Source organism: Salvia hispanica, chromosome 3 (genome assembly GCF_029641045.1).
Source record: "Salvia hispanica isolate PSC_SH4W2 chromosome 3, Shi_PSC_v1, whole genome shotgun sequence".
Taxonomy (NCBI): Eukaryota; Viridiplantae; Streptophyta; class Magnoliopsida; order Lamiales; family Lamiaceae; genus Salvia; species Salvia hispanica.
In genome coordinates, this window is record NC_142694.1 from 750,012 (window position 1) to 761,392 (window position 11,381).

The 11,381-nt window shown below is 34.3% G+C and overlaps 1 protein-coding gene across 1 annotated transcript; it reads right to left on the reverse strand.

Annotated features, from left to right (window-relative positions):
- Positions 1–7,723: 7,723 nt before the first annotated feature.
- LOC125215053 (arabinogalactan protein 22-like) lies at positions 7,724–8,827 on the reverse strand. Its single transcript, XM_048116352.2, has 2 exons — positions 8,595–8,827; positions 7,724–7,988 (listed from the first exon to the last, which is right to left on the reverse strand). The coding sequence occupies exons 1-2, from the start codon at positions 8,722–8,724 to the stop codon at positions 7,891–7,893; spliced, it is 228 nt and encodes a 75-aa protein (XP_047972309.2). The 5' UTR covers positions 8,725–8,827; the 3' UTR covers positions 7,724–7,890.
- Between the last annotated feature and the right edge of the window lie 2,554 nt (positions 8,828–11,381).

Sequence of the window (11,381 nt, forward strand, 5' to 3'; positions counted from 1 at the left end):
TTGAGAAATAAAGTAAGATATCCAAACATAGAAAAGGGGAAGAAATATTTGGAAATGATGGGTTAAGGTATGGTAAGAATGAAGGGTTCAATCTTGTTTGATCTTTCCCAGCTGAGTGCTGACCGTTGGGCCCCTTCCCTCCTGTGTCTGTCTCCAAATTTACTCAAATAAAATTTCTAAAACCAAGTAGTACTATAAAAGAAATCAGAAAAAATAATACTAGTACTCCTACTAGATATCGTACTAATGATTGAAATTAAGAAATTATATATATATAAATTGATCATAGTGTTTGAATGTGACTTAATTAAGTCACTTGGTAGAGTTTATAATTATTTGAGGGGCACCTTTATTTATTTATAGTTCTGAAAAACAAGATGTTGTGAATCTTTTAACATTAATGTTAAATATATGTCTATTTTACAGGAGTACTCCCTCCGTCCGCCATTAAGAGTTCCATTTATGAGTGGCATGAGTTTTAAGAAATGTTAAGAAAATTGGGTGGAAAAAAGTTAGTGGAATATGGGTCCCACTTGTATATATTAGTTTTAAATGAAATGTGAGTGGAATGAGTTAGTGGAAGGTGGGACCCTATTACCATTTATGGTTAAAGTGAGTCGGGACTCTTATTCGCGGACGGACTAAAATGGAAAAACGGGACTCTTATTTGCAGACGGAGGGAGTATATGTTTATTACGTATGAGAGATATAAAATAAAAAAATGCTTGAAATATTGTTAGTAGAAAATGGATCCACGTACTTGTCAAAAGTAGAAATGAAGTATTTTTGTGGGATACAACAATAGAAAAAGAAGATTATTTTTATAGGACGGAAGGAATATTATTTTACACAACAACTTAATATTCAAAGCTAAAATTTAACTGAAATTTGGTAATTTACAAGTTATTATAAGGAATGAAGATCCTACATGAAATTCTTTGGATAATCGTTGTACAATCATGAAAAATTTGCCACAGGAAGATACTTTTGCAGCAAGTGCCACTTGGTTTGCAACTATACATCCAAAAAGAGGGATTTATTTGGTGTATTATGTGTGTGACTGTGAAGGCCCAAATAACAAGAAGTGTGATGGCAGAGGTTCAATGAAAAATCATCAGAGTGGTCCTAGGATGAGCTGGTGAGTCACAGTGGAGACATATATTTGGACAAACAACTATGCTTATACTCATTCAAGAAACCTTAGCTTTTACCATATTAATGCTCCTTGTATCCCTCACTAATATCAACAATTATATGTGACTTTAACACCTCATACATGACATGAGATAGCAACTAATTACTTTACTTCCCTCACAGATGTAGTTATTACTATGTCACAAGCCTAAAAAACCATAACCTAGTCAACGTCTTTCTCTCGCTCGAGTTCATACATCTTTGTTTATACACGTGAGATATATGGATACGGGATGCATAGATAATTGAAACTTTTAGTTTGACTAGAAACTACATCGACTGTTTTGTTTTTTAACTGTATCTTGATTTGACGAGCCAAACCATAACCTTCTTACAGGTTCTACCAGTTCGATTTCCAACCCTTTGAATCAGGAACATGCTATTACCGTCGATTTTGAACCAAAATTTAGAAAACAGAGGAAAATAGTAGAAATAATCATGAAAAATCAAGAAAAGCTAGACAAAATCATTGAAATCGGTAAACTGATCAGTTAAAATCAAACCAGAGCCTCCGATTATCGCTACAAAATCGGATCTGTTAAATATGCTGATGGGGATGTTATCATTCCACTTCCCTTAGAACCTTAACTGCATCGGCAACAACGTTTATTGAACTGCTAATGCCACTAGATACATAAAAGTATTTTCACAACAACAATTTCATTAGCAATTTGGGGAGGCTTTGTGAAGGACAAATTGATCAATCATTTTCCTCAAAAACTTGAGATAACACTAAAATCCACCTTAAATAATTTTTATAAGTCGAATCTTGATGACTCCAAAAAAGAATCTTGATAAATTCATCCTCCCACACTGCCACACATTACATCTCTCTCTCTCAATAACTATGCCATAATAATTTGAAATGCACCCCTAGCTTGTGATTGTATATTATATTAAGTCCCAATAAATCATTCCAAGTTGCTCTAAACACTTTCAACTTGCTTGTCAATTTACCCCCACTTGAAGTGAGTTAAGAAAAACTAAAAAGACAAATTATTAAGTTGTTATATTTATGCTCAAATAGATAGGCATATAGGGTATTTGAATTGCTCAAAAAGCATTTGTAGGCATTGGGCCAAAGTCCAAGAATTCCAAAACTTAGCTTTCATGTGGCTGTGTAGAAATTTGGCTCTTCTATTTTAAAGCTGTATTTCAGTTGATATAGGTGCAGGATCTCGAACAACAGATTTGTGTACAGTCTTTTGTGGTAACATTGATTTCTTTTTGATTTTTTTTATTATTTTTCAAGAAATTAATTTGGGTATTTGATGCATTGGTCAAATTTAATAAGTACTCAATATTCTGAATTTCTATGATTCAGCTATTAGCCCATTTGCCGCATAATCACGTGGCCCTGTCTTTTTCTTTCATATTTGGTGCTATCTTCAGGTGGCTTCATTCATATTTTTATCTTTATCAATGGTTTGTTTATTGTAAGTTTTATAGTAATTAATTAATTTTAGTTTGCATGTTTGGATAGTATTTAGAGTTAATTGTGCTTAATGATATGGCTTTTGGGTCGAATTGTAAAATGAGATGACTATTTTAAAACATGCTCCTATATAGAATATCCTTTAAAATACTATTTTAGTATCATACTCCCTCCGTTTCACTATAGTTGAGTCATTTTTCCATTTCGGAAAGTTTCTTCATAGTTGAGTCATTTCCATATATGGTAAATTTTTTTTCTTTCTTAAGTTACTCTCTCTTACTTTATTCTCTCTACTTTATTCACTTTATACTTTATTCTCTCTACCTTTTCCTCTCTTACTTTTTTATCTATTTATTTAACACATCTAACATCCCTTTCTTAGACTACGTGCCCAAAAGTTCCGCCTCAACTATAGTGAAACGGAGGGAGTAGTATTAGAGCAAAGCTACTACACGTAGGTGAGGCGGCGGCAACAACAACAACGGGGAAGCTGATGGAGATCCTGAGGAGGGGAATGCGGGATCTGCGCATATATTCAAGCGCTGTTGCCATGATTTATTACAATGTGATATGCTACTCCCTCCATCCCAACTAATTTTAATTCCAATTCTAATTAAAATTATAAATACTGATTCTAAAGAAATAAACTTCCACAAGTCCACCAATCTTGATAAGTTATTACCCAACAAAATCGACATATAAAATAATAAAATGCCTCTTATATGTGAAATTGTGCGTCCACAAAATAGGAACATGCATTGGTCCAATTGATATAAATGACAAAACCCACCAAACAAAAAATATAAAAGAAAGGGACCAAATAATCTTTATACTGTAATTGTTAGATTAAAAGAAAATAAATACATACTTGCCAAATATTGCAATGTCGCAATACAAGAGATCTTGTGTGTTTGTATACTCAGCACCTGGCAGCCAATGGCAGCCGTCCACGTCATCGGGCCTAAACCTGCCTTAAATTATGGGGCCCACAGCCCTCCTTTACATAACAGAAAGAATACTGCTACTCTCTAACTTGCACTGCGGGTGCGTACGAAAAGAGTGTAGGAGGCGCGTACTTTAATTCTTCTTTTTCATTTTCTTTATATTTTTAATCTTATTTCATAATCATTATCCATTTTGGATCCTTTAAAGAAATTTGATTTATCCATTTGGCTACAAAGCTGACAAGGAAATCTTCGTGTTTCAATTAGTTATGTATTTTGAGTTTGCATCAATTCAAAGCTCAAAAAGGTTTTATTAATTAATTTTCATATCATAATTGTGTCTTTTATTTTAGTTGGAGGAGAAATGACCAAACGTCTAGCGTTCCCTCACGCTCGGCACCAAAAAAGTTTTTTTTATTTGAAAGAAAAAAGAAAATTGTGCCTTCGCCATATGAAATTAAGTAATAATCGATTGGACGTCACTATACTATTTCAGAGCATCCATGACAAGGTCACATCCATTCTAGGAGGTCTTCGTTGGGGCTAAATCAGAGGACCCTATTAATGTGGTGCAACCCTCAATCGGGTTTCCTTCATTCTATCCCCTTTCCGGATGGACAACTAGGCTGGTCGGGTGTTCTGCAACTCTTCTCTGGTGATCCGGTCGGCCACGATCGAATTTCCAATATTTTTTGTTATTATTATTATTATTATTATTATTGAAACTGAATACTTGTTGTAGTATATAGTACAAATTAAATATATGTAAGTTGTGAAATTACGAAATATTTATTTCGAGTTATTTGGTGCTACATGATGCACCTTTCCACTTTTACCTATAAAATCTAAAAGACATGATGGTCTATGCAAGAAATTTCCTATAATAATGAGTACTATGCAGATACTAGTCGGATACCTTTAGTTATTTTGAATAATATCTCATCTTGTTATATAGTTGAATTATTCTAAGCATAGGATGTACTAAGCAGGAGTAGTATATGGGTGCTATAACTATTAACTTCACAAGCCACACATTAGGGTTAAAATATATTCTTACACAAGTTAATCCAAAGTCAAATAATCTATCACTTGTTCAGAAGAAATATATATACATATTTAATATAAATACTACTCCCATCGTCCAATTCTAAATAACAATATTTTTTTTTATTTAGGAGAGTATTTTGTAGTAGTATAATTCACCCTAAACAATTAATTATTGTTCAAAATCTTTTCCCTTTCCTATTTTATTGACATTTTTATAATTTTATGTTCAATTTTATTCAATTTATCTCTTTGTCCCTCGTACATTACCGATTTCGCAATAAATTATACTCCCTCCAGTACGCGTAGTGGATGCGTTTCTTTTCAGCACGCGATTTAAGAAATTGTGTTGAATGAGTTAAATAAAGGAAGAATAAAATAGGAAATGAAAAAGATAGAGAGATGAAGAGAGAGTAATGTCTTTTACTAAAAATGGAAAATGACTAAACTAATATAAAATGTATGAAAATTACAAATTGATTCTACTACTATGAAACAGATGGAATATATTATCTTTCGATAAGACTATTTTTGATGAAAGTAAAGTCGTAACATCGATTACCAAACCTATATGATCATGGTTCAAATTAGATTAACCCCAACCTTAATGGTACACGTGGCAAGCCAGGAAGGATGGAGAAAGTATAGAGTGAGGTGCAAAATGCAGTCCGGATCACCTGCCACTTTTCCTACGCCTCACAAACATAAGTGAGGGACCCACTATCATATTTTATGTTTGTGAGAGATGGAGCAGGAAAAGTATTAAGTGATCCCAATTGGACACAACCGGGCATCGAGAAAAGAGGGGATGAAAAGTAGGGCCCAAAGAGTCACTCTCACCTACCGACAGGAGAGTGATGGGGCGGAATTTACAAGATCTTTTGGGCCCAATCCTATTTTGCTGCGTTGTCTCTCTCTAAACACACACACACACACACAATCTATACATACATGTATATATACATGTATGTATGTATAGTAGAGAAGGAGTGATGGTGGTCATGAGGAAAAAGTGTTGGGTGTTGTAGTGTGGGGTTTTTAATTAATGTGTTCACGCCTCAGGTGCAGCCTTTTTCACTAACTTATTGGTCCTTTTATCATGTTTCAACATTCAACTTGTTTCTTCCCAATTCCACACACTCTAATATTTGGGTCCATCGCTTCTCCAAAATAGAGCATCTTATTTTTAAATTATAGTAGTAGTTCCAATTTTCACTTTATTTACAAATATAGTCTAATATACTTTGATTTTTTTTTTGTAGTGTAGATATTTGAAGGTGATTTTTCCAAATTCAGTTACCTAAAAGATGTAAACCACTTAAATTGTTTGAAAATTGTGACACATGCTAATAGGTGAATAATGAGAATTAGTACACGTCCTACTTGTAAATTGTAGTAATTTTTTAGTTTGGACTAAAAATCACAATTAAGTACAAATTCAGATTAATTGGTTAAACAAGTAAGGCCAAAGCCTAATATATTAGTCGTGGGCTTACTCTTGAAAAAATTAGCAGGCCTATTTCCATCTCTGTTTCGACTCCTATGGGCTTTTATTTTCTAAAATATTTCAATTATGAATTCTTTCGTAATAATTTCTCATTTCTTTTGTTATGATATAAGGAGCTGTTAAAAGCCCACTTCTATAATAGTATGCAATAGTTTCTTTTGGTATTTATCCCCATTGTGCTTTCACATCCAACATAATTTTGCAATAAACTTTATTAAAACAATAAACATGGAGTAGTAATTTTCTGTAAAAATAAATGTTGAACATTTATCTGTATAATAATGTTACATGGAAATGATACTTGCAAAAGAAAAATGGGATGATAATATTGGATGAATCATGTGTTTTGCAGGTCCATCAAATAACAGCCAAATGAGGCCATAAGAGAAAAGGCTATATGAAGTTGAGGCATGCTTTCTCCTGAAATTAACATATCATATTTTACAAGATTGATGGGAATTAGGATTTCTGCTAAACTGAAAAACTGATCCACATACACTAAACTATTTGCCATCCTCTCTCTAGTTTATTTCTAAAATTTCATTTCTTCACTTACATCTGTTTAGTTATATAGATTAAAAGAAATGAAACTTACATTTAGCATCTAATGAGAATTAAAGTCTCAATAACAGTTATGCTCAGTTTCATTTACTAACACCAACAGACAGTCCCCCTCACTCTCTCTTTTGATTGGTCGAACTCAGAAATATTACAAATATAGGATAAGCTTATTTCGTTGCTCAATAATGAGACAAATCAATGGAACTTAATATCTTCTTCATTGGTGGTGGTTATGATAGATGGCTTTCTTGATTTGAGTCCCTTTAATCTTTTAGGTTTTTGTGTTGTCTTGCGATTACGAGGTTTATTGATTGAACGAAGTTCTAGCACCATGCCAAATGTGTGCGAAGAAGAGCAAAGCAAACTAAGTATGCTCTAATTCAAAATTTTCACCATCGTATTTCAAAGTCGCACAATCTAATTCAAAATAGAGCATGTCCTGCGATCACGAGGCTTATTCGAATATGAAATCCATTTTGGAAATATAGCATCCCGCTTTTTTCACTACCTCGAGCTTCGATGCATTTTGCAATCGAGAAATCTATACCGGTGCAAACGCTATTCTAAAACAATTAGCCGATGATCTAGAGTCTTAGACTTACTTTTCATGGAGATTAGAGCCATTAAATGGAGGTGTATGATTGACTGATATTGCATTGATTTTTCAATTATCTACTCATTCAGATAAAAAAAAAGAACATGGCTCTTGCGCACGCCCATGGAGCGTGAGCCGACCAGAGAAAAGAAGGTGAAGAGGGAGGAAGCAGGGTAAAGGAGGGCATGGTGGTGGAGGATATCGGTGGAAGCAGTAGGGAAGAAGATGAAGAGGGGTGGACGAGAGTGCGTGCATCCAAGTTTTTGTCAACAATAATCAAACTTCCAACCTAAATTTAAGTCCAAGAAATTGTCCAAAAATCATGAAATTAGACCAGACCTTAAGCTACTACTTATTTCAAGCCCAAGTGGCAGCAAAAGACAAACATGAATTATACACATAAAAAAGCAATGAACTTGTTGGGGGAATGTGCACCATAGAGATAGATAAGATCGACAAATTAATTAAAATCTTGTACTGGGAAGAATACAACAAGTCAGAAACTCTTGTCTCCACAATGAACATGATTCATAACTCATAATGCAGTCAATCAATCAAAATCCACAAAACCTAAACACCAAAAAATCAACTAACCCACAGCCGCTGGGATTCAGATACTGAACGGGGCGTCGAAGGTGTGGATGATATACGTGAGGACCAAAGCTAACAGCATCAGCCCGTATGCTATGCCTTGATCAATCGCCGTCCCTACACCATTCATATTCAATCAGAACTTCCTTTCTCTTCACATTTTACCCAGTTTTTTAATGAGTAAAAATGCATCAAAACCATTGCTAGTTGACACTAAACTAATCAGAAAGTCCAACCATGGATCATTGATTATGCAGAACTTATAAAAGTAGAGGTAATCAATCATAGAATAGAACATCATTCTGATAAGAGAAAAGCAAATTGATGCATTTATCTTAGCTCAATACAAATAAGATCCAGACATTTGGAAGCAAAATCTACAGCATTTGAGATCTACAGCATTCACAAATTGGCTATAAGTTTGAATATGCCAGATTATACTCACAGTTATGCCGCATTGCTTACTCATTATAAATTTATTTCAATTTCTATAATTAATTTTTTGATTTCAAAGTGATCGGAGTCACGTTCTTCCATATTCCGGTGGAACAGAAAGCAGATCGCGTTCAACAACCATCAATCGCTCTCTCTCAATCAATTAGGTTTTCAATTCAACAGATCTCTAGCATCGAATCAAACACGAAAAGCAATAGAAAAACAGATCTAGAAAAAGCGGATTCAAAACGAATGATTCAATTGAATAAATCGGAGGAAGGAGCTGACCGTCGCTGGTTGGGGCGGGAGCAGGGGCGAAAGCGCCGTGGCCCTGGCCTTGCACCGCAGGCATGAAGATCGCGAAAACCAGAGCAAATGCGGCAAAAATGCCTACCGAAAACTTGCAATTCGCTGCCATTTTCTGCTTCCTTTTTTTTTCTTTTAATTTTTTTTGTTGTTGTTGATTACTTCCTCTCCGTCTAAGAATTTATTCTAGCGGAGAGAGAGAGTAATGCAGCAACGAATTGCTCTGTGAAGGAGTTAGGGTAAAGCGAAAATAGGCAAGTGTATTAGTGGTGGAAGGTGGGCCATGGAAATGGAAAGCATGTTTTACAAAATCATATGCCTTTCTCTCTCCTTGGATTCCTCTCTACCGGCGCAGATGGTTTTCCTTCACATGCTGCTCGATACTCCCTCCGTCCGCAAACAATAATTTATTATTGTTTAATACGAATTTTAATGTAAAATTGATAAAGTAAGATAGAATAGGAGAAAAAATAGGTAAAGTAAGAGATATGGATAAAAAATGAGTACAGTATGAGAGAGAAGAAAAATTGAAAAAAATATGAGAGATAAACTTTTCATTTTTAAAAAGTGATCTATTTCTTGTGGACATCCCAAAATAGCAAAAGTGATCTATTTTTTGTGGACAGAGGGAGTATTTGACAAACTATATTAGCAACAAAACAAGGAGTATTACTCTACTCCCTCCGTCCACGAATAAGAGTCTCATTTCTATTCGACACATATTTTAAGAAATGATAAGAAAAGTGGGTAGAAGAAAGTTAGTGGAATAGAGATCCCACTTGAATATATTAGTTTTAAATGATATATGAATGGAATGAGTTGGTGGAATGTGAGGTCTCTTTATCATTTAAGATAATCATGAATCAGGACTTTTATTCGTGGACGGATTAAAATGGAAAAACGGGACTTTTATTCATGGACGGAGGGAGTATTACTTATTCGATTCCTATTTTGGTAATGTATAATGATGAGAAAAACAATAAAATATTACACTATAAATAATTACATGCATTTCTTGTGCTACAAAGTCGAAGGTTTTTTTTTTTTTTTTGTTCAAACGCTTCAATATTTGCAATCGAATTCCCTTAAATTTTCCATCTAGATTCAAATGCATCCCTAAATATTGATAATCGAGCTATTTTTTCAAAATTTTTACCACTACTATGAAAATAGGAAAAACAATTATGTAGGTGGGAGTAAGAGACTTTTTTTTTACTTACGCGTTTCAATTTTGCTATCTCTAAAGTTGAGTAACGAGTTTCAATTTCCTATCTATACATAAGACTGCTATAATAAAAAAAATACTGTCAAGTTTTTTTATGCATTTTTAAGTACACTAAAATATCCTTATTGTATCCACTAAAATTAGAGGATGCAGATGGAAGCGTCGACGTGTTACTTAGAAACTATATACTCCTACTTGAATTGCTCAAATGGTAAACACAATGGACTAAGGTCCTTGTAATTATTTTTTGGGGTGATTTTAATACCCTTCCAAATTCTGGTTTAATTATATGTGGTCAAGCATGTGTTGACACTTTGACAGCGTCATTGAAGAAAAGGAGAGGTTAGTAGAGTTAATTATTGATTTGTGGGACATGAGCAGATATTGAAGGCACCGGTAGTAACGGTTACCGGTAATGAAAGAACATGGGTCCAATCACTGATAACGACATAGCACGTGCCTAACCGGCGGGAATCGGTTTCTCACTGGCGCCACCTGTTCACGGCTCTGATTCCTCCACGTGGCAGATGCTTTTCTCCTTGGATTCGGTCTTCACTCATTTACCAATTTCTTATTACCTGCAATTTGTAATTCGGGATTAACCGGAAAGGATCATCTAATCCGAATCCTGATACTGATACATATCCTACTCCATCCCTCACAAACATAAAATATAATAGTGGGTTCACTATTATATCTGTGAAGACTGGAGTAGGAAATGTATTAAGATCCGGATTAGGTGACCCTTTCCCGGGATTAACTCACACCGTCCTGCGACAGGTTTCCAAGGTTTTGTAGAGATTATACTCTCTCAATTTGATACTAATAGAGTCATTTTGCTATTTTGGTACGTTCCATAGCAATGAAGTTATTTTACTTTTTAGTAAAAATCAATATATTTTTCCACATCTAATTTACTCTCTAACTTTTTTCTCCCTTCGTCTCTCTACCTATTTCATATTTCACTCTATTCTCCCTTTACTTAACTCACCCAACACATTTTTCTTAATCTCCGTGCTGAAAAGAAACGCATCCATAATAAAATGGAGGGAGCAGAGAAGATGTTTACAACAAATTATAGAAAAGAGGCATTCATTATACTCGGTTTTTTTAGTAGATAGACTTATGCCAACTCTTATGTGGTTAACGATGAAACATTGTACTTAATCCGGTTATATTATACTGGACCTTCATTCTGTGTTTAAACTTTAAAGCCTAAAGGACCATAATCAATTCGTTAGTTGTTCTTCTCCTTATTTAACATTTTTCATGATCCAATGAGAAATCCTTCCAGAATCCAGCTAATGATATCTTGATGGCATTCATGTATGAAGTTGAACATACACAAGCTAACACTTTTAAGAAAACAAAGCTCATAAATTAGTTTCGCAAATAAATGTGCAAAAATACAACTATATGATGTTACTAGTTAGATTTGTATGATGAAAATCCCAATCGCTAGTTGTTTTCAGCTTTCGATTCAACCACCGAATTAATCTCTACGTCCTGCACTAAGGTTGATTATCCTACTCAAGAAATTATAT